This window comes from Salmo salar, chromosome ssa08, assembly GCF_905237065.1.
Source record: "Salmo salar chromosome ssa08, Ssal_v3.1, whole genome shotgun sequence".
Classification (NCBI taxonomy): Eukaryota; Metazoa; Chordata; class Actinopteri; order Salmoniformes; family Salmonidae; genus Salmo; species Salmo salar.
In genome coordinates this window covers 2571734-2598903 of record NC_059449.1, presented here as the reverse complement: position 1 = coordinate 2598903, position 27170 = coordinate 2571734, and the positions used below count along the sequence as shown (strand labels likewise).

At 43.5% G+C, this 27170-nt stretch overlaps 1 protein-coding gene across 2 annotated transcripts in view; it reads left to right on the top strand.

Annotated features, from left to right (window-relative positions):
• Positions 1-27170, top strand: part of LOC106609934 (catenin alpha-2) — a 756904-nt gene that overhangs the window by 667770 nt on the left and 61964 nt on the right. For both annotated transcript variants that reach the window (XM_045722643.1, XM_045722644.1), the window contains exons 10-13: positions 2959-3051; positions 7655-7811; positions 9461-9661; positions 22420-22571. In XM_045722643.1, coding sequence (XP_045578599.1) covers positions 2959-3051; positions 7655-7811; positions 9461-9661; positions 22420-22571 — 603 coding nt within the window. The remainder of the gene's footprint in view (positions 1-2958; positions 3052-7654; positions 7812-9460; positions 9662-22419; positions 22572-27170) is intronic.

The following is a 27170-nucleotide window of genomic DNA, read 5'->3' as shown; positions in this document are numbered from 1 at the left end:
AGGGTATAGAGATGTGGTTTAACTGGAGGTATAGTACAGAGATACAGTATAGAGATGTGGTTTAACTGGAGGTATATGACAGAGATAGGGTATAGAGATGTGGTTTAACTGGAGGTATAGTACAGAGACACGGTATAGAGATGTGGTTTAACTGGAGGTATAGTACAGAGACACGGTATAGAGATGTGGTTTAACTGGAGGTATATGACAGAGATAGGGTATAGAGATGTGGTTTAACTGGAGGTATAGTACAGAGATAGGGTATAGAGATGTGGTTTAACTGGAGGTATAGTACAGAGATACGGTATAGAGATGTGGTTTAACTGGAGGTATATGACAGAGATAGGGTATAGAGATGTGGTTTAACTGGAGGTATAGTACAGAGATACAGTATAGAGATGTGGTTTAACTGGAGGTATATGACAGAGATAGGGTATAGAGATGTGGTTTAACTGGAGGTATAGTACAGAGATACGGTATAGAGATGTGGTTTAACTGGAGGTATAGGTCAGAGACACGGTATAGAGATGTGGTTTAACTGGAGGTATAGTACAGAGATATGGTTTATTGATGTATAAAGGTACAGTACTCTCTGTGCCAATATGATACAATGAGAGGCTTTTAGTTTGTTGGAACATTGTTTACATACTGTAGCTTATTTTAAACAGTGTTCCCTCACACACTCACTCACTCACTCACTCACTCACTCACTCACTCACTCACTCACTCACTCACTCACTCACTCACTCACTCACTCACTCACTCACTCACTCACTCACTCACTCACTCACTCACTCACTCACTCACACAAAGGAGTGCAATCCATCAAGTCACTCATAGTTGTCACTAGTAAAGGGAGACACAGGGCCTTGAGCAAGGATCTTCTAACATAGATTTGATTTACCTCAATTTGCCTCAAAAAGTGACATGTGAGCAAAAGGAGCGTTGATACGCCTTGGCAGTACCAGCCGCCAACAGGCATCTGTCTTTTTAGCTTCAATGTATTCCCATAGTGTTGCCAACCTAATTCATTTTGGGGCAACATTAGATTGATTACACAGAATGTGGCAGTTATGACAATGAAATGGTGTAAAGTAAACACAGTGAGGTAGAGAATGTGATGTGTGACATGCGTACGGTGCGCCTCCAGTGCAGTGTGTGTGTGTGTGTGTGTGTGTGTGTGTGTCGCCACATCCCTGAGTGTATCAAACTCCCAACGTAGTGGATTTACTGTCTTTAATTGGTCTGTTTAAAAAAAAAAGAATGTATTATTGTAAGCTGGGCAAATAGTTTAGAGAGAGAGAAAATCAAAGGGTTCTTTCCTTCCTCCTCCCAGCTAGTGGAGACATTGGGAATCCACAGCAGGAGGAATGACAGAGAGTGGGCCTGCCTCTAGATGTTGGAAAGAGCGAGAGAATGAATGAATGAATGAATGTGTCTGCATGTAGGCAGGATAGAGAGACATAGGAAAGAGAGGGATATTACCGCTAAGACGTGTTGGGAAGTGAAGGTAGAAGAGAGACACTACCTTTAGTTGTAAAAGAGAAAGAGCGAGAGAGTGTACCTCTGTACATATGCAGGCGTAAATTAAACCCAAGAGGTGCTCCATCAGAAAGGCCATCTGGCATCCTAATTGTACGAGGAAGCGCCTTTTTGCACCAATAAGCCGGGCTAATGATTTAAGCACACAGTCTCTCACCCTGCCACCATCTTAACAGTAGTGCTGCCAGCAGGGTAGAACAGAAAAAAGCTGGTCGACCTGTTCTTTCTTTTGCCCAATCTCTCTCTCTCTCTCTTATTATTTTTCACATTTTTGTTCTTTCTCCATCTTTCTCCGAAAAATATGCCCTTGAGATAGTCCAGTGGAAAATGCACATTATAGTCCTTACACTCTTAGAGAAAAGGTACCTATAGCAGTCCCTATAGCAGAATCATTTTTGGTTCTAGGTACATGCTTTTTTGGTTCCATGTGGAAGCCTTTTGGTTCCATGCAGAGCCCTCTGTGGAAAGGGTACTACATGGAACCCAAAAGGGTTCTATTTGGAACCAAAAGGGACCTGTAACCAAAAAGTGTTCTTCAACGGATTCTCCAATGAGGACAGCCGAAGAACCCTTTTAGGTTCTAGATAGCACCTTTCATTCTAAGAGCGTATGCATTCTGAATAATACAACAAAAAAAAAAGTGATTTTTCAGAAATGAAGGAGAGAGGAAGAGAGAAGGAGAGAGCGAGGGAAGGAGTAAAGGGTGGTAGAGGAGTGGAGAGCGGTGGAGGGGGTTTGCCACTCACAAGGATTAATTTAGTACAGTCTCTCACCCTGCCACCATCTTAACAGTAGTGCTGTCAGCACAGTAGGACAGAAGAAAGCTGGTCTTTCTATTCCCCAATCTCTCTCTTTCCTTTTCTCAGTTTCTTTCTTTCTCCCTCTTTCTCAGAAAAATATGCCCTTGAGATAGACTAGTGGAAAACTCACATTATAGTCCATATGTGAAGTTATAGAGCAACGAAGAGCGAGAAAGAGAGGGGACGGAGGGGGTGGGGCACTCACCAGGTCTCAACGCAGGGGAATAACAAATACCAATCAAACAGATGAGCAAGCCTAAACCCCAGTACATATTTTGCCCCAACATTGCCTTGACTAGCCAAGCATTAAATCCCCTGCCGCCGGTACAGATAGCTACAGACATGAGTTAAGGCTGTGGCAGAGACAGCCTCCTTCAGGAATCACTATCTGCACACATTATAAGAGGTTAAGCAGTTTCAGGTGAAAGCTAACAGACCATCGCTAATAGTAATAACAAGGGTACTTGCATCGTGAGAGAAAGAATATGATTAAACACCTGTAGCAGGCAGAGTCTCGAAAACCCATTGAAGAATTTAGCCTTGTCTGACGTTTGTTACCATCTAATGAACACGCCAAAAAGGTAGCTAAGACTTTGTGTCTTCTCTCTTGTTATAGGTGGCTAACCTGGCCTGCTCCATCTCCAACAACGAGGAAGGTGTGAAGCTGGTGCGCATGGCTGCCACCCAGATCGACAGCCTCTGCCCACAGGTACGCATCACCTCACTGTACTGTATGTCCTGGATCCTGTTTAGTAGAGAGGAAATACGTTCTGAAAATTTAAGAAACAGGGGAGGGTAACTACCTGAAACAATTGTTGTTTTCCATTGCAAAATGTGATTGTGACAGTACGCCCTACTGAACATGACCCTGGTAATAACACCACCCATTGGAGGTACCCGGTTCAGCTCTTTTACATTTATTGTAGAGTTTTTTAAACACACTGTATTATTTGGTTGCCATGCCATTGCATTGGGAAGTGCCATTGAATAGAGAGTAAGTATATATTATTAAATATCTCTCTGAATCACTATACTCTAAACCAACTTTTTAACAATGATCAAAGAAAACCCACACAGTAATTGTACATGGTGAGGAAGACAGAGTAGTAAAACTTTACTACGCAACTTTGCTGGCGGGCAAGTTTGTATGAGCAGCGTTCTTCATCTTAGTACTGTGTGTGTCTGTGTGGGTAACAAGAAAGTCAAAGGGAACACACAGAGAGAGAGAGGGGGCAGAGAGAGAGGGCAGAGAGAGAGAGGGGCAGAGAGAGAGGCAGAGAGAGAGAGAGAGGGCAGAGAGAGAGGCAGAGAGAGAGAGTGCGATTGGGAGGGAGATAGAAAAAGATAGAGGAGGAGAGAAAGAGGGAGCACAGAGAGAAAGAGAAGGAGAGAGGGAAGGGTATAGGAGAGAGATACAGATGGAAGCTCTAGCCTCCCGGAGCGGCCTTCCTCTGGATGTCTGACAGAGGAGTAGGTGGCAATCGATACGTTATTTCCAAGGTTAAGGTTCGGGGCATTTTCACAGGGGACCCTGCGCTCACTAATGGAAGTGAAGAAAGGAGAGGAAGGAGGGATTGAGGGAAGGGGCAGTTCTTAACATTCAAGGTGCTAGCCTCTCGAAGACCCATACGGGGCCCGACAAGCAGCCACATTGCACCCACCGAGACCCACTTTTTGATAAACTGACCTCCACTGAGTCAAGGCTAGCATTAGAAACTTTGGAAGGGGATTGCAAGTTTTAAGTTCTCAGCTGGCACTTTTCCTTGGCAACGGCTCAACATAGAAAAAGCGCAGAGCAATAGAGGATAAGTGACTCAAAGAAAGAAAAAAAGAAAGGTGGGGGAAAAATAGATGGTTGTTTTGACATTTTGAAAAAGCCCTGTCGAAGGCCAAGAGGCCGACACGTGAGCTTGAATAAAAAAACGTGATACTAGTGTCGTGTCTTTGGGTCACCATTAAACTGAAGACATGTTTATCAATTAACTCCCTGTAATTATTATCACGCGATTAAACTGATTAATCGTTTAATTGTAATTAACTAGGAGATTGGGGCACCAAGGAAAATATTCAGATTACAAAGTTATAATTTTCCTAATATAACTTTCCTATATTATAACATATATTATATTATAGTATAGGCCGATTATCTTCTGGTTTAAATGGTGTATTTTACCTCGCGTCCAGTCTCATTCCAAACGTCGTAAATTGTTGTATCTGCACCAACCCAGCCTTTACTAAGAGTCATCCATACATCAATTGTCTTAAAATCATTTATTTACTAAACTAAGTAATTCACAGAAAGCATACAAACAGTAATTATCATCACAAAGAATTGGTAGAGTAATGTGCCCTAGTGGGCTAAACAGGCATGGCTGGTGTCTTGTTAAACAAAGGGTCATAAATGGTCAGCTGAGGAGGCACACAGAGTTCATTAATATTAACAATTGATATGCTAATCCTTTGCACATGAATGCTCACTCATTCGGGAACAATTGCAATCAATATATATTTACGCTCAGTGTGTCGTCAGGATCCTTGTTGGAGAGTCGTTCTGTTGGAGAGTTCTCTCTATCTCTCTCTCGGTTAGAATGGATCTTTCAAAGCGACATTCATTAATGTCGTTATAGAATGGATGTTTCGTTGGTCTTCGCGTTCAATGATATAATTTACTTAGCTGCAGACTAATAATTAATATCAAAGACTTGTTCTTATTCTGTCGGCATCGATAGTCTAAAAGTTAACCACGTGGTATAGTTCACTTTCAGTAGATGAATTGGATGGTCAAACCTATTGGCCAACTCGCAATGGAGTGGAGGCCTGGTCTAAAGAAATAACTTCTATGTGGGGATTTATATGTGAACGTAGAACAGGCTTGTCACATGACGCCTTGTCCTGTCTGTGTCCCTGGGGGCGTGCCGATGACTGATTTAATCTTTGAACATAAATACATTATATCACATTAACATCAGTACACAGCATCTCAATGTATCACAAATAGCTTTATCCTTATTAATACATTCTATACAACCATTTGGATGCAAGTCCCATAGCTGAGGCTATTATATAAACAGTTTTATGGTAATATGGCTATATTGTCTCTTCTGAGTATCACAAAATTGTACCAAGCGGACCAGTTCGTAGCTGGATTCTTCACCAGTCTTCCATACTTTCTCCAGAACATAAATGTCGTTCGGTTCCCCAATTCTGTGAGTTGGAAGAATTTCCTGTGTCTCTCTATGAACCATGTGGCAGGAGATTCTCCTCTGGAATTTTACAACCCATTCACACAGGGCCTGGGTGGGGGGAGGTAGGTTGGGGGATGGTGCAAGGGGGAGGGGGTCAACTGTCCTCCCTGTACTCAAAGAGGGCAACGTCATGACACTAGCAAGAGCATTGTGCGAGTTTGCCTTTTCTTTTAAGGAATCACGTTATTCTCACGCACATGCAATAAAATGACTCAGGTGTGTGAGTGATTTTTTGATTTGTGTGTTTTGACAGGAGGTCGGTTTGACAGGGGTGTTAAAGACAAAAGAAAACAGGGAATAGAACAAAAAAGGAGGGTTATGTAAGAAGAGTGTGTGTAAGTTTAGCGTGAGCGACCCCGGTGTATTAGATGACTAGCTTTACTTGATTCCAGGCATCATTAGGGGCTGTCAAACCCTGATCCCTGATCAGACTCTTTTAGGCTAATTGAGCTAAAAGTAGAAACTGTAAAAGCAAATGGGTTCATTAACTTCTTAGCATTTTTTTCAAATGTGTGTTTTTTCCTGATTTAAACAGATACAAACAGATTTTTTTTCTTCTGATATAAACAGAAATTAAATGGTAGAAGATGCATGGAACATAGTGAGAAGGCCGGTGGGTCCAGGATTCAATCCCACACAGGCAGGGATTGCATATGTGCTTAGGGGCCGCGGCCTTAACCGCTCAACCTACCTCAGGCATATTTAAAATATATATATATTTTTACCTACTGTTTTCCAAGCTTTAACAAGCTAATGGACTTTTAAAAAACATTCTGGATGAATTGACAGCACCATACGTATGTAGAAAATAAGGCATAACTTTTGTTAAAAAATATAAACTATCAGGGCCTCCCCAGTGGCGCAGCAGTATAAGGAGTGTTACTACAGACCCAGGTTCATTCCCGGGCTGTGCCACAACCGGCTATGCCGGGAGTCCCATAGGAACGGCGCACAATTGGTCCAGTGTTGTCTGGGTTAGGGGAGGGTTTGGACGAGGGGGCTTTACTTGGCTCATGGCGACTCTTTGTGTTGGACCTGCAGGAGTTGCAGCGATGGGACAAGATCGAAATTGGGGAGACATTTTTTAAATGAGAAGGTGGTGGGGGAAGTTGTGGTTGTCTCGCCTAGCTACCTTAAGATGAATGCACTGCGAGTCGCTCTGGATAAGAGCGTCTGCTAAATGACTTAAATGTACAAAATAACATTTTTTACAAATATTATCCTGATTGGTTTAGTCAGTCATACATGCCTACAGTAGTAATGGCACCCTGCCTATTGCTTTACCACTCGTTGTTGAATAAACATGAATATATTAACTGGATATTATCTATGTAATGGGCTGGAACAGGGCTGGAACATTGTCTATCGGTTAGATCATTAGTTCTCACTCCTGGGATTAACAATCATTTTTCTCCTATGAAGACATCCAGTTTTCCAAACGATCCTGCTGTTCAATCTGCTGGAAATGTATCCAGAGAACCCCCGTCACCCATTACAAAATCACATAAACAAAACCAAAGCACGGATTTCTGTTTTACCTAGTCTGTAGACTATAGACTGCATAATGGGTAATGACGTTCATGTCATTTTCAATTTGGGTGTAGACTGTGCTATAGCCTACTGTACCGCTGATGTGGTCCATTTCACATCCCCTACTCTATCTAGCAGGTGTACCGAGGCTCATGCAAGGCTCCTTACTTACTTAATTACTCTAATGTATATAGCAAGGGCGTTAATCGTTGAAGTACAGTCCTGGTCATGGCCTCGAGCTAGTCGTATTTCCTTAGGAGGCACTTCAGTCTTTTAATCTAGGTAAAGGGTTTGAAGTCAGCAGTCTTGGAGAGTTACAAGGTTATAATCCAGCCCAGCAATAACATATCAGATTCCACTTAACATGGTCTTCAGTCTGGAAAGGAGAACGATTATATGATTGCCTTCATTAGATGTGTTAGTGCTGGGCTAGAATAAAACCCTGCACGGCCTGTACTGTAAGCACTCCAGTACTGGATTTGGAGATCCCCTTAATTGTGGTGGTCCTACACACACACTTCACTCTCTACCCCCCAGGTGATCAACGCGGCCCTCACCCTGGCTGCTCGGCCCCAGAGCAAGGTTGCCCAGGACAACATGGACGTGTTCAAGGACCAATGGGAGAAGCAGGTGCGCATCCTCACCGAGGCCGTCGACGATATCACTTCTGTGGATGACTTCCTGTCCGTGTCAGGTACGGAATTGGGAAAGTTTCGAAAATATTGTACAATGTTGTACACTGTTAAAATGATGTGCTTTTTAACACTAAAACTAGTTGCAACTGAGCTGCCACCAAACAAAGGAGGCTGGTGGGAGGATCTATAGGAGGACGGGCAGATTGTAATGGCTGGAATGGTATAAATGGAACGGTATCAAACATATGGAAACCACGTTTGACTCTGTTCCAATAATTCCATTCCAGCCATTCCAATTAGCCGTCCTCCTATAGCTTCTTCCACCAGCCTCCACTGCCACCAACATATAGTCTCTCGGATTCTAACTGTTTATTGTATAATAGTTCTTGACACTTGGGGCCGTATGTATCAAATGTCTCAGAGTAGGAGGGTTGATTAAGAATCAGTTTTATCTTATTCGTTTAAAATGAAAACGATTACATGGACAGGGAGGGCTTGATCCTGGATCAGCACTCCTCCTCTGAGACACTTGATACATACAGCCCGAGATAAAGTAGAATATGTGTGTTTGTACAGTGTTTTTCCATTTATCCGACATTGTTTCTGCTCCCATTTAGAGAAAGGAGAAAGCTTTCTTGTAGATACCGGTATGGCTTCTAATGATGATGACTGTGATATAATTTAATACAGATTACCATGATAATTAAGTGATTTAGTCATTAGGAGATACAACGGTTGAACACAGGCCATAATGGGTAAGGGGCTATTGACGCAGTTCCAGGACAAAAATATGCTTTCTCAAGGAAGTTAACGGTTGTTTAGGGATCATTCCAAATGGCACCGAATTCCCTATATACAGTGGTGCACTACTTTTGACCGTGTGGGGGGGGGGGGGGGTCACCCACTCACTATGTTACTTCGATGGCGCTTGTTAATAATGCTACAGTAGTCTGAGTCATAGAGACGACAAATACAGGTTCAAGGATAAAAATTTCAAAAGAGGAGAACACACATACACACACATGCTGACACACACATACAGTATGCTGATACACACACATGCGAGCATGCACACACAGGTGAGCATACACGTTCACACACACAGTACAGGTCACCGTTATGGTAGCATTGTTTCCCAAACTCGGTCTTCAGGACCAACAAGGGGGTGCTTGTTTGGTTTTTGCCCTAATAATCAACTAATCTTTGATCAACTAAGCTTTGATTATTTGAATCAGCTGTGGAGTGTTAGTGCAGGAAACCTAAACGTGTACCCCTTGGGGTCCCGATGAAACTCGGTGGTGGAGTCTTTTGAAGGACTACCACCTCATTCTGCAACTGTCTGTATTGTCGTCTACAAGGACTCTTGTCAATGGAAGGGTTAGAATGATGTGCCATGAGCTTGAGGGAAATCTGGACTTTCTCTTTTTTTATCAAACAGCAGTTGACCCTCAAGTTACTAAGCTATCCCATGAAGCATGTTTGTGCCTAATGAACCCCCAACTGCCCCCCCCACCGCGTCTCTCGCTCTCTCTCTCCCTTTTTCACTTGCTTTCCTTCTCCTTTCGCTCTCTCTACCGCTCTCTCTGTCTCTACCTCCTTCCCTCCCTCTCCTTCTTTCTTTCTTTCTTTCTCTCTCTCTCTCTCTCTCTCTCTCTCTCTCTCTCTCTCTCTCTCTCTCTCTCCTTCTCCCTTTATCTCTACCACACAGAAAACCACATTCTGGAGGACGTGAACAAGTGCGTGATCGCCCTGCAGGAAGGCGACGTGGATACCCTGGACCGCACGGCGGGCGCCATCAGGGGTCGGGCGGCCCGCGTCGTTCACATCATCAATGCGGAGATGGAGAACTACGAGCCAGGCGTTTACACTGAGCGCGTTCTGGAGTCTATCAAGCTGCTGTCTGAGACCGGTGAGTTGGTCGTAGTGTACGCACACACACACACACACACACACACACACACACACACACACACACACACACACACACACACACACACACACACACACACACACACCAGTGATGGCTCCTCAGAGCAGGAAGGGGAGTACCACCCTCCTCAGTGAATTTCATTAAAAAAGAAAAAGTAAAACAATGAAAAAGTTTCCTTTTTCGATAAAACTATACTGAATATATTAACGTTACCAAATAATTGATTAAAAAACACTGTTTTGCAATGAAGGTCTATAGTAGCCTCAGCAGCACTATGTAGGGTAGCACCATGGTGTAGCCGGAGGACAGCTAGCTTCCGTCCTCCTCTTGGTACATTGACTTAAATACAAATACCTAGGAGGCTCTTGATTCTTACCCACTTCCATAGACTTGCACAGTAATTATGACAATTTCCAGAGGACGTCCTCCAACCTACCAGAACTCTTGCAGCATGAACTGACATGTTGTCCACACAATCAAAGGTTCAGAGAATGAATCTAGTAGTGAAAGCATAAGCTACAGATAGCTAGCACTACAGTGTATAAAATATGGTGAATAGTTGACTCAAAGAGAAAGACAATAGTTGAACAGTTTTCAAAATGGAAGCAAATGAAACAGGGATAAAAACTCTTGTTTGCAACTGTTGGAATAATGGTTACACCCTAGATAAGCTAGATGCAGGCAAGAGTGTGCAAGGCGTTATTGAATGTGTCACTGTCTGTCCTTGTGTCTGTCATTAAAAAAAATGATCTCGACCTGTGTGCACCTTCGTTCTAAAATTTCATTCATAGGCTAGGTTGTAGCAACCTCATGATGGGTATAGGGAAAATGTGAGTATCATGTAGTAGCCTAAACCTATCGAGGTTACATTGAACTTACATTGAACAGTCATCCAACATATGCTGTAATAGAAATAAGGCCATGCTCATGAAGAGAAAAAAAAATCAGCTACAGGTAGGAACTGAGCTTGTCTGTTGCTTTAAGCACCGCGATTAAAAATGAAGAAATACAAATTACTAAAGAGGGAGCCAGAGATCAATATATCCTAACCAGAAGAAGAAAAAAATGTTTCCCGACCCTCCTCCTCCCGCTACCCGCTGCTGCTGGTCTTCGCAGATTCTGCCTTTAAGCTCCTGAAGTTGCCGATAATAGGCTACACCAGCGGTCGCCAGCCTTTTAAATTTGGAGTTCAAATATCGTACCATTTCTACTGATCTGCGTGCCAGTTAAGATTTTCATATGCACATTTTCATGGAACAGTTTCATTTAATTCATAATAAAGTCTTGTCATGTGGTTAATCAAAATGATGTCTAAATTAAAATGATACAAATCTAAAAGTAACATCTATTGCCATTGCCAATCTGTAAAAATAGCCTACATAAAGCCAACAAATAAAAACATTACAGCCTGCAGGCAGAAAATATTCAGAGAAAAATAAATATCTTATAAATCACATTGGCTACACATGGCCTTTCTGCAAGGAACTTGAAACAGTGTATTAACTATTAACTAGGTTTGGGCCAAGCTGGGTGCTAGCAAACTTGCAACATTGTATAAAATATTTTGGGCCCTCAGAGTTTCCCACACCAGTGAACTCCGGACAGACAGACACAGCTGTAGGCTATTTGCGCAAGTAATCAGGTAGGCCTTTTTTTATGATGTTTCCACCGGATCAGAGCATGACATTTATTTCCCCCTTTGATGCTGAGTTGTTAGCGAAAGGGAGAGAGCTGGAAAGATTTTTCAAATAGGCTACGTTGAGGCACTATTGTCATTCTCAATGGATGTAAAAACAGACTTTGTTTACTCGCTGTTTGAGGCGAAGATAAAATTACTTTGAGAAGCTCCACAGTGGTGGTGAGTTAAGACAATCAGAAATAGTACCACATCCCCAAACGGGCACATTTATAAGCCTACATTTGCGTGCAAACCAGGGAGCCTAGGCCTACTTCTATGCGTAATCAGGTGCGTGTCCTTACTCAAGATTGACAGGACTGCTCCAAACAAAAGACGATGAACAAATTGGAATGAAATAAACCAAAACTTGTATAGCCTAGGTTGTGCCCTCTGCAAACAATGTGTCCAGTCCTACAATGACAGAGTGTAAAAATAATATATTGAATGCATTAACAGAAATGATCGTAACCAAAAAAACATTGGAGATGAGAAATTATGGTAATTAACGGTAAATGTACTACTGGTGATACTGGTGTGCCATCCCCGTTGGCCTCCGCAATGTATTAGTCCACTCAGACAAGCGTGAAGCAGACAATGTGGCCACATTTTTAAAAAATATATATATTTGCCACTGCTCAACTAAAAAAACATCTTGGTCGACCAACAACCTATCGACCAAACAATCGTCCAGTCGACTAAATGGGGTCAGCCCTATTGAAGAGGAATGAAAAAGGTACTAGTAGACACCATGGAAACATGGGATATGACTAAGCCAAACTGTTTGATACAGTTCTTCATAGACATGAGGACTGATAAGTGGCCTACACTCACAGCTATAGATGTTTTGTGTCTAGTTGATTGGATTTGATGCCGTATAAAAAATGTCAACATACGGTATATATCCTATATTCCATCCTCTTTATGTATTTTCCCTCATATGTACATTCCGCTGGGTATGTAGCTGAAACATAGACATACGTTCTGCTGAAAGGTAGGGAGGGGAGGAAGAGAGGGAGAAAGGGAGAGGAGGGAGAGGAGGATGAAGAGAGTGGAGAGGAGGACGGAGAAAGGGAGAGGATGGAGAGAAGGGAGAGGCGGATGGGGAGAGGGAGAGGATGGAGAGAGAATAATGGGGAGAGGACAATGAAGAGAGGGGAGAGGAGCCACTAAAACACAAGGAGGGGGAGCAACACAACAGCCCTCCGTCAAAGAGAAATATAGTTAGGACGAATAAGACCCCAGTCAAAGTCAGTCCCAACCTCCCCCCCTCCCTCGCCTTCTACATTTCAATTAGCAGCATCAATTGAGCATGCCACCGCAACCAGACCCCATGAAGGTTAATGTGCGACACATCTCCTCCTTTGACTGAGCTGGCGTTAGCTAACTAACGCTTTTGAACAGTTCATACTCGACATTCCCATGCTTTTTTCTTTGCTCTTTTTTTCTCTTCCTTATTAAAAAAAAGGAGCGAGGCAGGCAGATATAAACTGCCTCATTTCACTGAAGGCAGGAGGGGGACAGGGGAAGAGTGGCTCCTACATGAGTGTGGTTTGACTCTCATTAGCCTGTAATAACCTCTGATAAGGGGAGAACACATCCTTATGAATTCATATCATTATTCATCCCGTCTTTTTTTAGGCAGCCCCCAAAGTGACTTTGTGGGGCGTTGTAGTACAGTATAGTATCTCCCAGACAGGCACTAATCCTGTTGGCCGGAGATGTGACCATGTACTCTTCACTGTACTGTACTGTACTGTACAGTACTGTACTACTTTACTTACTGTGCTGTACTGCTTTACTTACTGTGCTGTACTGCTTTACTTACTGTAATATACTACTGTACTGTACTACTTTACTTACTGTGCTGTACTGCTTTACTTACTTACTGTACTGTACTACTTTACTTACTGTACTATACTACTTTACTGTACTACTTTACTTACTGTACTACTTTACTTACTTACTGTACTGTACTACTTTACTTACTGTACTATACTACTTTACTGTACTACTTTACTTACTGTACTACTTTACTTACTTACTGTACTACTTTACTTACTGTACTATACTACTTTACTGTACTACTTTACTTACTTACTGTACTGTACTACTTTACTTACTGTACTATACTACTTTACTGTACTACTTTACTTACTGTTCTACTTTACTTACTTACTGTACTGTACTACTTTACTGTACTACTTTACTTACTATTCTACTTTACTTACTTACTGTACTGTATTACTTTACTTACTGTACTGTACTACTTTACTTACTGTACTTTACTACTTTACTTACTTACTGTACTACTTTACTTACTGTACTTGAATACAATGTCCTGACTTACGGATCAATAACCGTGATTCATATATTTTTGCAAAAGCATCACAATGTGACGCTTGTACACTGATACAAGGCTCTACTGTGCCGTACTGCACTGTAATGTACTGTTCTGCGGTATCGCGTCGATGGATTCAACAGGGACGATTCATTTGAACCTAGTCAACACCAGGGAGTTAACTGAGAGTTTATTGAAATTATTAGAATAAACCCTAATTGAAAACGATGGCCGTTTTCTCCTAATTCATAAACTCAGTTTCCAACTGAACTGAGTTGACATAGAACTGACACGAACCAACCATGGTCTGTTGAATAAACCCCATATCAACAGTATTCATGTTCAGAAAGTAGGCCCACGGGGATGGTTTCCCATACACAATCCTAGTCCTGGATTTAAAAGTACTTTCATTGGTGAATCTCCATAGATCATGATTTCTATTCCAGGACTAGTCTTAGTCTTTGTCCAGGAAGCCAGGCCATAGATGACTCTGTTCTATGTGTGTAAACAACAGGGCTAGCCTAGCACAGCACATCTGGGCAGATGGCACCGTGTGTAACTTGTTTAATGCTTGTTTATGACTTATCGCCTCTGCGGCGAGAGGCACTCGAGTAACGCTGGTGGTCTCTTTCATTATCCCGGCAGAGGGGAAATAAACAGAGCAGCAATGGATTTCCCACCCTGCTAAATGACTTGTAATGAGAAAGATGGAGGAGAGGAACGATGGCGGGATGGGGCTGCCAGGATGAGGAAGGAGGAATGGGGTCAGGTCTGATACTCATCTCTAGGGGTGGACTAGCCCTGGACTACCACACTGATCTTGTGAGCTTGCATAAATAGTGAAACATATGTATGTAACTTCGCAAGACCAGTGTGCTAGGACGAGGCTAGGGTTGGACCACAGATAATACCTTCCGCCTACATCTATTTGTTAATCTTATTTTTTGCCTTTTATTCATATTTTTACTTCCAAGACTAAGAAATAAATCAAGTGTTGTCCTTGGTTTCCCTTAAAAGTGCATAAGTGTGAGCATGCTAATTGAACAGTTTGCTACTCTACAGTGTATCATGATTTAATCAATCCAGGCATAGCATGTTGGAAAAAACTTTTTGGGTTTATTTCCTGATTTCAAAAGATCCCACTCCCTGTCTGAAAGCATACAAGGAAATAGAATCCGCCACGTATGGAGTCGTCAAGCGTTGGGCCAGTAACCGAAGGCCGCCAAGTTGGAATCCACGAGCCAGCAAGTTGAAAACAAAATCCCCCGTTCTGCCCTTCAGCAAGGCAGTTAAACCCCAACAACAATTGCTCTCCAGGGGACGTGACGTGGATGATGGATTAAGGCAGCTCCCCACACCTCTCTGATTCAGAGGGACTGGGTTAAATGAGGAAGACATATTTCGGTTGAATGCATTCAGTTGTGCAACTGACTAGGTATCCCCCTTTCCCTGTTCCACTGCAACACCTGGAATGCATCCCAAATGGTACCATATTCCTATAAAGTGCATTACTTTCGACCAGAGCCCTATGTGCCATGGTCAAAACTAGTTCACTATGAAGTGAATAGGGATGTAAGCCATTTGGGATGCAAGCCTACTGTCATTGGAAGGCCCTGTCCACCTGACTGTACACGTCCACTGCAGTGTGTGACTTCAACATGCAGGAGACACGTACACGGCAACAGACTAATCTCTACTTTAGGTGGCACTGTGGCATGTTTTGGCCTGCGGCCTGCTCTGTCAGAGGCTACATTGGTGCCTCCTGAAAGCTGGCGGAGAGATAGTGAGACGTGGAGGTGGAGAGGGAAAAAGAAAAACAGATGACATTTGGATGAGAGGAGCGAGAGAGAGGAGAGGATGGAGTCAGTGGCGGAGAAGTGAACAGGTGGCTTCCTGGACTGCTGTTGCCTGTGTAAACTGCAGCCAGGACTCTGGGGTGTACTGTAGGACTGCCATCAAGTTAGAGTGTCCGTCAGAGAGGCCTGCCCAAGTGTGTGTGTGCTTATGTGTATTCGTGTTTACCTGTGTGCCTATGCATCTCTGTGCGCTCGTGCAAGCCTATTAGTGTGTGCTCGCCACTCAACGCCAGATACTGTCACCCCCTTCCTCAACAACGAACCCAGTGAGATTTATAGCTTGGGGTAGTACATGCAGCCTGGCTGGGAAAACACACACTCCATTCCAGATAAAGCCTAGTCCTGGACTCAAATGCACTTTTTATGGTGAATCTCCAAAGAACAATTTCCAGGACTAGGCTTAATCTTTGTCCAGGAAGCCAGGCCATAGGTTCCTCTGTTCTATGTGTGTAAACAACAGGGCTAGACTAGCACAGCACAGCTGGCCCCGATGGCACCGTGTGTAACTTGTTTAATGCTTGTTTGTGACTTATTGCCTTCGGCGGTGAGAGGCACTCGAGTAACGCTGGTGGTCTCTTTCATTATCCCGGCAGAGGGGAAATAAACAGAGCAGCAATGGATTTCCCACCCTGCTAAATGACTTGTAATGAGAAAGATGGAGGAGAGGAACGATGGCGGGATGGGGCTTCCAGGGTGAGGAAGGAGGAATGAGGTCAGGTCTGATACTCATCTCTAGGGGTGGACAAGCCCTGGACTACCACACTGATCTTGTGAACTTGCATAGATAGTGAAACATATTTATATAACCTTGCAAGACCAGTGTGCTAGGACGAGACTAAGAGTGGACCACAGATAATACTTTCCGCCTCCATTTGTTTGTTTACTCTTATGTTTAGCTTTTTCTTCTTCTTTTTACTTCCAAGGCTAAGAATAAGTCAAGTGTTGTCCTTTGTTGACCCGGTATCCTTAAAAGTGCATAAGTGTGAAGCATGCTAATTGGACAGTGTGCTACCCCGCGGTGTATCGTGATTTAGGCCTAGATTAAATCAGATCAAGCATTAACCGGCGATAGCCGACACCCGCATAGCTGATGTTTTGGCAGCGTCGGAGGTGTTACTGCGTTGGAGCTGTCAAATCGGTAAGCAGCACTTGATCATTGTCAGGAAGCACACACCCGTCCCAGTTCAGAGCGAGAAAGTGTAGCTACAAAATAATGGAGGTTTCTATCAGCCTAATCTAGGTGTAGATTACATCTCGCATTCTAGTGTTCAAACTTGTACACAAGGCTGCATTGAATTCCTTTTAATGCGACTCCATGCAGCCAATGGCCATGTCCGCTTAAGGTATAATTCCGGGAGCCACTTTTGGATTTCCCAGCTCTAACGCAGTTCCACATCCGACACAGCTATAACAACCGCTATGCGGATGCCGGTTAAAGTGGATCTGATTGAATAGAGCCCTTAATCAATCTGGGCTTAGCACGTTTGATCACACTATATGTGTTTATTTCCTGATTTCAAAGGATCTCGCTCCCTGTCTAAAAGCATATAAGGAAATAGAAGCTGCCACATATGGAGTTGTCAAACCACTGACTGTTCCACTGCGACACCTGGAATGTGTCCAAAATGGCATCCTATTCCTATATAGTGCACTACTGTTAACCATGGGCCCTGGTCAAAAGTAGTAAACAAAAAGAAAATTGGGCACCATTCGTGACATCAGCTTGCTGTAATTGGAAGGCCCTGTCCACCTGACTGCACATGTCCACTGCAGTGTGACAGCGGACACACACACACACACACACACACACACACACACACACATGCAAACACACGGCAACAGACTAATCTCTACTTTAGGTGGCATTGTGGCATGTTTTGGCCTGGGGCCTGCTCTGTCAGAGGCTAAATTCGTGCCTCCTGAAAGCTGGCGGAGAGACAGTGAGACGTGGAGGTGGAGATGGGAAAAGAAAAACGGATATAAAATGGATGAGAGGAGAGCGAGAGGAGCTAGTGGAGGAGGACTGAACAGGTGGTGTCCTGGGCCGGTGTTGCACTTTGTGTAAACTAAAGCCAGGTGTGTGTGTGTGTGTGTTTGTGTTTGTTGTAGGACTACCAGCTAGTTAGTGTGTCCATTAGCTTCTGACCTGCCTAGCTGAGATCCTCCAGAGAAGCCAGCCCAAGTCTAGGTGTGTCTGCGTGCATGTGCATATTCATGCTTGCCTGTGTTCCTCCATGCATATGTGTTTGTGTGTGTTTTTGTGCCTATGCATCTCTGTGCGCTATTAGCATGTCTTCGCCACTCAACGCTAGATGCTGTCACTCACCACCCCTTTGATAGGCGTCAAATGGTCAAGCTGTCCAACCCGCTCTGCTTATTACAAGTGTCTCACCTTTGACCCCTGTCTCTTATTGGCCCAGTTAGATTTATAGTTTGGGATAGTACAGGCTGTCGGGGCTGGGCACACACACATGTGCCGCCACCCTGCGTAAACACAAACACACATACACACACACAGAAAGACACACACACACACACACACACACACACACACACACACAGAAAGACACAGACACACACACACAACACTCACATACACAGAAAGACACACACACAACACACACACACACACACACACAGAAAGACACACACACACACACACAGGCAGACTGCACAACTCTTTTAAGCTGAGCCATAGATTCCTGACAGACATTCTACTTCACACACACAGACCTGGGGATTGAGGCTTGTCCTTGAAGGAGGGGGTGTAAATCAATAGCCTCATAGGAAAGGGGTTATCTCTCTCTATTTCTCCTCTCTCTCTCTCTCCCCCTCTCTCCACCTGCATTTAAACTAATCTTCAGCCCCAGAAAAAAGAAAAAAAACATTTTAAACTTGATCATTAAGGTTTTTCTCAGAGAAGGTAGATTAAAAAGCTGATATATGGCCTAGTGTTGGGCCAATAACCGAAAGGTCGCTGGTTCGAATCCCCGAGCCAACTAGGTGAAAAGTCTGCCGATGTTCTCTTAACCAAGGCAACCCTAATTGTTCCTGTAATCGCCCTGGGTGATAGCTTCTGCTAAATGACTAAAATGTAATAAATTCCCTGGTTTTCCAGAAATCTTGGTTGGATGATTCCAGATTTCCCTGCTGATTCTGGGAATCCTCCAACCGGGATTTTCGGGGGAAAACCAGGGAATTTATTGAAAGATCGCAACCCTAGTCATTACACATGTCGCTGGAAATTGAATTTCCTCAACGTTTGGTCATGCATGTCTACAATATGGGAGAGTAATTACACACGCACACACACACACACACACACACACACTAAAAGTCATGTCATATTGTATTGAATGGCAGATAGGCCTATGTCAGTTCTAGCACAGGTTATATTCTGTTTTCCAACCAAAAGCAACTGATGGAATGACATTACTGAGGTGAGGACTGGAGAGTGTGATAGCAAAGTCAAGAATCTTGTCAGCTGTGAGTGCCAATTCACAGTACACAAGCTCCAAAATGGCCACCAAGTTGCATCACCCTGCCCAGGTGTTTCCCACACTACACAGACACAGTGTTTTGAAATGAGTCACACTCTCTCTCTCTCTCTCTCTCTCTCTCTCTCTCTCTCTTTTCTCTCAGTTGTTATGATGATGGAAAGGGTTTTTTTAGATAGAGGAGAGCAGAGGAAATAGAGGGAAAGAGAGGAGAGAAGAGGGAAGAGGAGGGGGTGGTATAGAATAAAAGCTGACTGGTGTATTGGAGTAGGAATCAGCAGTATAGGATGCACAGCGAGGTGAGACAGTTTAGCTGAGGTTGGGGGCGAACTAGACCGCCCAGAGAGAGACTCGTAGGGAGAAGTCTCAGCAGCAGCTAAATCAGAGGGGTACGTGCGTGCGTGCGTGTTTGTGACGGAGAGAGAGCGGTGGGTGGGGGCTGGAAATACTTCCGGTCAGACTTGGCAATGCACTCCCTCACTCCATTTCCTCCCTCTGTTCCCCCCCTCCCTTCCAAGAGGCGAAAACACAAATCACATTGACGGCTCCGGTTTGAAGGTTAATGGTACGCTCTTGCGATTTACAGCCGTTTAGTTTGTTTGTGGGGGAAGTGGGAAGTGTTTTTGTTTTCCTATGAGGAGTCTATTATGTCACATTGCGAGCGGAGCTGTCCCTGTGTGATCTTAGGCCTCGAGGATGTCTTTGTTGGCTGCGTGGTGCCACAATGCACTTTACCGAATATTTAAGCATTCACCTCATTCATTGTACTTTCATGACTTCTCTCTTGATTTATAGTTGGGCTTAGGAAGGAGGGAGAAGAAAAAAAATATCCCAACGTGGTCACGTTTAATTCCCCATATCATTCCTCGACCGGAATGAGTGAAATTGCTCCATTACCATCAGCAACATTTATTTAAAAACCCTAGCCCTGCACAAAATTCCCAATAGCATATTTTACGCTTATCCAGTAAGTGGATTAAACTGAATTTTTTTTTTTTTATAATTTGAGAGAAGAAAAATTAAAACAGTTTTTGTAGCACCTTTTATGTTTGGTGTATAATAACCAGCCCCAGTGTTTTTAATAAGTTTATGTGTATTTTTTCTTATTTACCTTTCTGGCTTAAGCTTCTAATTGATTTTCGTCACTTCACGGTGAACAGGGAAGCGAGAGAGCTCTGAGGAGAATTCCAATAATATCACACGGCGTGTTTGTCTCGGGTTTCAGGGGCATATCCACTAGCACATTAAATCTTTGTTATTGTTGTCGTTTATTTCCCTCCTCCATTAATTGTTTTCACCCTCCCTCATTAGACGTGCTTCTTCTTCTTCACCAGTGATCCGGAGCCCAAATTCAACCCCCTCTCCAAATCCGTCCCTCTGATTGTATTTGTTTTATCATGCCTCTCTGAATATTTTAGATGTATTTCAACAGCCGCTCAGAGAATATTATGTCAGGTTTTTGTATTTTCTTTATGCATCAGAAGGTTTTTGCGAGTGCCTCTCGTCTTGTTGTACTGGCCGCCTTTCCTCCTCTGAAATGGGACGACGGCTCAGTGTAGACAGATAATGAGTACAAGCTGTAGACTGAGGCGCTTGCTGCTGAATCTGAAATTGTGAAGGCGGCACGACATCTACACGGATTGGGTACTGTGTGTGTGTGTGTGTCTGCGTGCGTGCGTGTGATTGTGTGTGTGTGTGTGTGCGTGTGTCCCTGGTGTCCACTTGACAGTGAAAAGGGAACAGACCGGCACTAATCATGGCTCAATTCAATAACACAAGACCGGGTCAAACAAGGTCGTGTCAATCCACCTAAATATTGTTTTGTTCTCTCAGTTTGTTCTCTCAGTCAGATAGTTTAACCGTAACCCATTGATTTAGCTGTTATTGCTCAAGCAGAACCACAGCATTAAAGCAATTATTAAAGGCCCAGTGCAGTCAAAACCACTCTTTCCTATAAGGTTGGAGAAATACAGTTGAGATTGTGAGAATTATGAAAATGGTATTTTAGTGTAGGAGCTGTTTGAAAAGCCTGTTTTGGTGCAATGGAGCTTTGGCCTGTCTGTTGACATCGCCAAGTGGTAAATTAGTTAATAGACCAATAGGAAAGAGAGTTCCAAACCTTTATGCCAATAACAGCTAGTTTTCCATTTTCCCCTCCCCACTCAGACCACTTCCAGACAGTCTTAGCAAAATGCTTGAGAAATTGCTCTTAGCTAAGAAGCTATTTTAGTTTATTTTGACCATTTTAATTCAAAACATCACAGTAAGGTACTGAATTCTTACCCAGAAATGATTTGATATTGAGGTAAAAATGGCTGCATTGGACCTTTAAACATTGCCTGCATCAGATCATCACGAGTCATCTGAAGATGATTATGTAGCTGTCCCACTCAACATGAATATATTCGGCACGGTTGCCCTGGCGTTTATTCAAATTCAACATTCCTTCTGTGAACGCACAAAGAACATACAGATGCTCCGTTGGCAACGCTTGCCAAACTAATATTCCCGCTAAATGCCAGTCATTGTTTTTGTCAGAGTTAGCAACTTTTTGTTTTGCAGCCTTTTGTTTTGGCAATGAATTTTCAGCCTGTTAACTTGAGTGGCTGTCAACCAGAGCTAGCGCCTTAGCATGCTAGCACTGACACACTAATAGGTGAATGGCTGCCAACCGAGGCTAGCACATTAGCATCCTAGCACTCACGCAGTGATAGGCTGACAGACATCCGCCCCCCGGGTAGTGTAGCTAAGGTGAAACGGCTAATTGGCATGCAAAGGGGGCTCGAGCGCCCCATCCCTGTGGTGCCAGATTTCTAGATTGACAGAGTCTGGGACCCCCACTTCAGAAGATGTGTTTGACACGCAGAGTGTGTGTCCTTGGTTTGAGAATAGAACACACCCACGTTGTCTTACATAGACACACACACGTCTCTTGTGGTATTCCGCCTCTCTCAAATCAATGTGCCCGTCCCCCCAGGGGGAAAGATAAACTTTTGAGGGATGTTTTTTTTTTTATATTTCTCTTGTTTTTCACCTTTGTTTATCCTTTTCTCTCTCTCTCTCTCTCTCTCTCTCTCTCTCTCTCTCTCTCTCTCTCGCTCTCTCTCTCTCGCTCTCTCTCTCTCTCTTTCTCTCTCTCGCTCTCTTGCTCTCTCTGTTTCACACACACACACACACACACACACACACACACACACACACACACACACACACTGAGGAAGGCACACGATGAAACATTCTAGTAGGACATGTTGCCTAAAATGTTCAAATAAATTGAGTGCACCTGAGTCAAGTAAGTTCTGGTCGCCATTCTCATTGTTCTCTTTTTCTCTCCCCTTCCCTCCCTCTCTCTCCATCCCTTCTTCCAGTCATGCCCCGTTTCGCTGAACAAGTGGAGGTGGCCATCGAGGCGCTGAGCACAAACCCCCCACAGCCCTTCGAGGAGAACGAGTTCATCGACGCGTCCCGCCTGGTCTACGACGGTGTGCGTGACATACGGAAAGCCGTTCTTATGATCAGGGTACGTCCACTTCCTCATTTCCTCCCCCCTCGCTTCTCAAAGCATGCTGGGAACAGACTCTGTACCAAATTACACCGGCTATTCCCATTATAGTGCACTACTTTTGACCAGGGCCCATAAAAAGTCGTGCACTATATAGGAACATGGGTGCCATCTGAGAGACACACTTATTCTCCCATTGACATCAATGCATGACCAAGTGTACATTAGGATTCACCTTATTTTCTCATTTTCTTTCTCATTATTATCCAATTCCAAGAATGTGCCCTGCGTGAGGTCACATGGAACGTTCATTTTCCCAAGATGAATCACAAACAATCTCCCTGATTTGATGTCAATGTATGAGAAATGAAATGACATGGAAATTAAATTACAAAGAACTTCACGCTTCGTACGAAACCTTATAGTGTAACATGACCTAAGACTTTAGGGCTGGTTGGAATAAACCACCTCAGTGGCCTTGTGGTTACAGTACCCACCCTGAGATTGGAAGGTTAGGGGTTCAATCCCTGGTCGAGTCTTACCGGACTCTAAAAATAGTACCCGATGCTGCTCTGGTTGCCACTCAGCATTAAGGAGATGGATTAGGGGTAAGGCCCTGATATAGACTAGCTTCCTGTCCAGGGGGGTGCTAAAGAAAATAGAATTAGGCTGCTACCCTATGGGCTGTTCTGGCTCTGACAAGACTTGTTTACTTATAACATAATACTGTAAGGCTAGTTCCATAGACTGTGTATTGGACTTTGTATTGATGTTACAACAAAGCCTATTATATAGTCACTTTTATAGACTCAGCCACACCACACTGTATCCACTATGGTAAGCCTATTAGATGGTGTTTGTCTAGCATTTTTTTTCTCTTCTCGTACCCCCCCTTCTCCCAACACCACCGTGCAAATTCATTTATTCAACTTTGGACTGCTGGAATGTTTCCCAGTGCAGTTGCGAGAAAAATCTAATTACGGGGAAATAATTTGATGTTGGTAAATAATGTAAAACAGGGGCTTTGAACGGGCCGAGACCGACCCACCAGCCTAATAATCTATTTCCAAGTTCAAGTATTCTTGGAGACTTGGAGGACTATCTATGATTTCTCGTCGTTGTGTAGCCTAACTTCCGTAATAGAATGTGTAGCCTTTCATATGAAACGTCTGAAGGATGCTTTTGTGGTGTGTGTTTTTTTGCTCCCATGTAATCTGGTGTACATGGATTTCTTTAGAAAATGATTTCTTTAGAACCTGCTAGCAGGGTCTAGTTGTAGCCTACAACAGCAATGGATTATGGGGGCAATTCTTCACGGTGTTCATTTCAGAAGTTGAGTATGGTCAGGTGTGTGTGTAGAGCGTTAATAAAATAGCATTACAAACACACACACACACACACACACACACACACACACACACACACACACACACACACACACACACACGCGCACACACACACACACACAGTCAAACACACACGTACACACGTCCACAGACATCTGCTATATGTCCATTCCAGAAAATGGAACGTGCCACGCAATTCAACTAAAACAAGGCTTCAATGTTCACATTCATTTCCACACACAAAGGGAGCACATATCCATTCTTCTGGGAACAAAGGGGGAATAATTAACCGGGAGGAGGTGCTAGCAGTCAAACCTCATCCAGTGTACGTCCCAAATGGCACCCTATTCCCTTTATAGTGCACTACTTTTGATCAGGGCTCATAGTGCTGTGGTCAAAAGTCGTGCGCTATATAGGGAATAGGCTGCCATCAAATAAAATGTAATTGTATTCATCACATGCTTTGTAAACAACAGGTGTGGACTAACAGTGAAACGCTTACTTACTTTTACTTACTTACTTTTACTTACTTACTTCCCAACAATGCAGAAGAAAAAAATCATAGAGAAATAATAGAAAAGTAAGACACGTAGTAATGAAAGTAATAATAGATATACAATGAGTAACGATCGGTCAATGGAAACGATGGCGAAAACATTATGTCAAAAAAAAAAAAAAGTTCAGATCAGCGCATAAAAAAACACAAAATAGCAGAATTAGTCAGGAGCTCGTAAAACAACCGCTATACACTCCAATGCCATCTCCCATTCATTTGGAACGCACCCACATTACAATCTTCTCCTCGTTTTCCTCTATGTACCACACGAAGAATAGATGTGCGAGATATTGACATTTGTCGGATGTAGAGTCGGTTATCATTCCTGCCTTTGTATCGTGTAGACGAGCATAACTGCAACATCTTCATGTTCGTGTGGTGGATTTGCGAGAAATCGGTTTGTCTTCGAGAGAAGCGCCTCCAAAGCTGGTTTTCAATAAAACCTGATTTTTGGACTAGTGGCCTCTTCAGCTTGTAGAGGAGGTTGTTATGTCTGGAGATGAGGATGGTATAGACGATGTTTACAGTGTTGCCAGGATGATAGACACATTGTTGACAAACAGACAGATGGGTGACTGAGCCACTCATCCCACTCTTCTCCTCAGCTAACTGCCTCCCGATTGGCCCGGAAGCCGCCCCAGATCCCTGCTCTTAATTGGTCGAACACATTAACTGATTCGTCCCTGAGTCCTGCCAGTCGAGAACATCTGTCACGTCCCCACCCTGTCTCGTTGTGAGATAGCAGTTAGACACGAGTTGAAGATTGAAGAAGAAAAAACAAAATCACGGAATCTCTTGAGGCCATTTACCCTCCCCGCCCTTTTCCCTTTGTGCCGTTTGATCCCACTATTTCAGGGAGCTTTATAGTGCTCTTATGGTGCGTGGTGTAAACCACCTCCGAGACTTCTTAAAAACAATGATGCAAGGGACTTGAAATCAGAGCAAGCGTATAAAAAAAGCGGAATAATTCAACACAAGGAGATCTGACTTGCTGTTAATTGTGTGACATCTCCCGCCAGCCGCCCCTCACGTGACGGGAAGGTCTATCTGCACTCAGACTCTGACTAAGAACGCAGAAGGAGAAGTGTGCAGAAGGAGAAGTGTGCGAGTGAGACGTACAGTAGAGGGAGAGTGGAGATAGAGATGTGTCTGAGGACTGAGGTATTAAATATCTGTGTTGTGTGACATTGCAGCTGTTGATCTAATAGCCATTGTCGTGACGTTGTATTAGTTAATGTGACGACTGTTGCTCATCGAATGATTAACGGTTTATAATTGCGTGATTAAATGAATTAAGCAATGAATCAAGCAATTATTAACTCATCAACCTGGGGCACCATGGGAACAGTATTTTGATTGAGTTTCTATTTCCCAAATTAACTCAAAGGATATCAGAATATCGATTTTACAACAGTCGCTAAATTAATCAATTTCCTCTACAGTCTCATTCTGAACGTCGCATAATCCGGGGAATCTGCACGGACCCGGGCTTCACCAATGAGTTTACCACACCAATCTTAGTTGATTATTTATTTACTAGCAAGCTAAAATGATGATAAAAATACACATACACAAAACACAGTCTAGCTATTGATTAGGACTTAGTATAACGGGCCAACACACTATGGCGCGTGTTACCCAAAATGGGGATTTAAAAGAGAGAGAAACCAAGAAAGTACACGAGAGAAATATACATTTGGGTTCATTTGTCAGCCATGCTTATTTAAACCTAGCCTTGCCCCGAACTGCCGCTCTTATGGGTCAGAATATAATGATGTAATTACGTGTTGGAGGTCTCAGGTGGGAAGCTCCGCGTGTGTCGTTTAGGCTTCTCAATGACGCACTTCTCCGGCGCAACTCTCTGGTTGTCCTCACGATGTCAGTGTCCTTCTTGGCTAAGTGGTCTGATCCCTCGCCCTTGATCTGAAAGGGGTCTTCTGAGGACAGACAGCTCTGTAGCTCAGAGCTCACAGCTTCGGACTCGAACGGTGTATATACCACGATTCAATGGAGAGTGGAGGCTGGGTGGTTCGGCTTGAATTCACCCGCTTAGACACAGCTACTCGTCCGTAGCTCGTGTAGAAAAAGATTTCTTTGTCTTCAACCTTGTGTTTCGTTTTGGGGTTCGTTGACTTTGTTAGACCTTCGCTGCAGCTTGGGGTCAATTAGTCTCCTATGTTAATTCTTCACTCTCCTGTCTTACACCCTAGGGTCAGAAGTGGGCGTAACCGCCTTTAGGGCAATTCTCTGGGCGGACCAAGTTAAGGGGCAAGGCCTAGATTTGACTAAAATCCTATTTTAGACACTACCTTCACATCTCATCTTTACCAAAACATTCTCTTTGATTTGGATATTTTCCACACAACATCAGGCATATACTGGGAAAACTCTTAAAGGTACAATGTTTTCATAATAACGTCATCTCTTAACCTTTAATAACAATTCAAAAGTTACATACATTTTCATATTCCACCTCTCGTCATGACCACCATTGTGGCTGACGGAAACCATTGTTCCAAAGTCCCTTTATTGCATGTTTTAATGTTCTGAGGCCAGTTCTCCATAGTGAGAGGTAAGGTTTATTATGGGCGTGAGGTGTCATAAAACCCCCCACATCTTCAGACCCCTAGATCTCTCCTCCTCTGTTGGGGGTTTGGGAGATAATCTGTAGGGTGGTGGTCTCCTGTACCCTGACCTGATCAGGACAGTCATGAC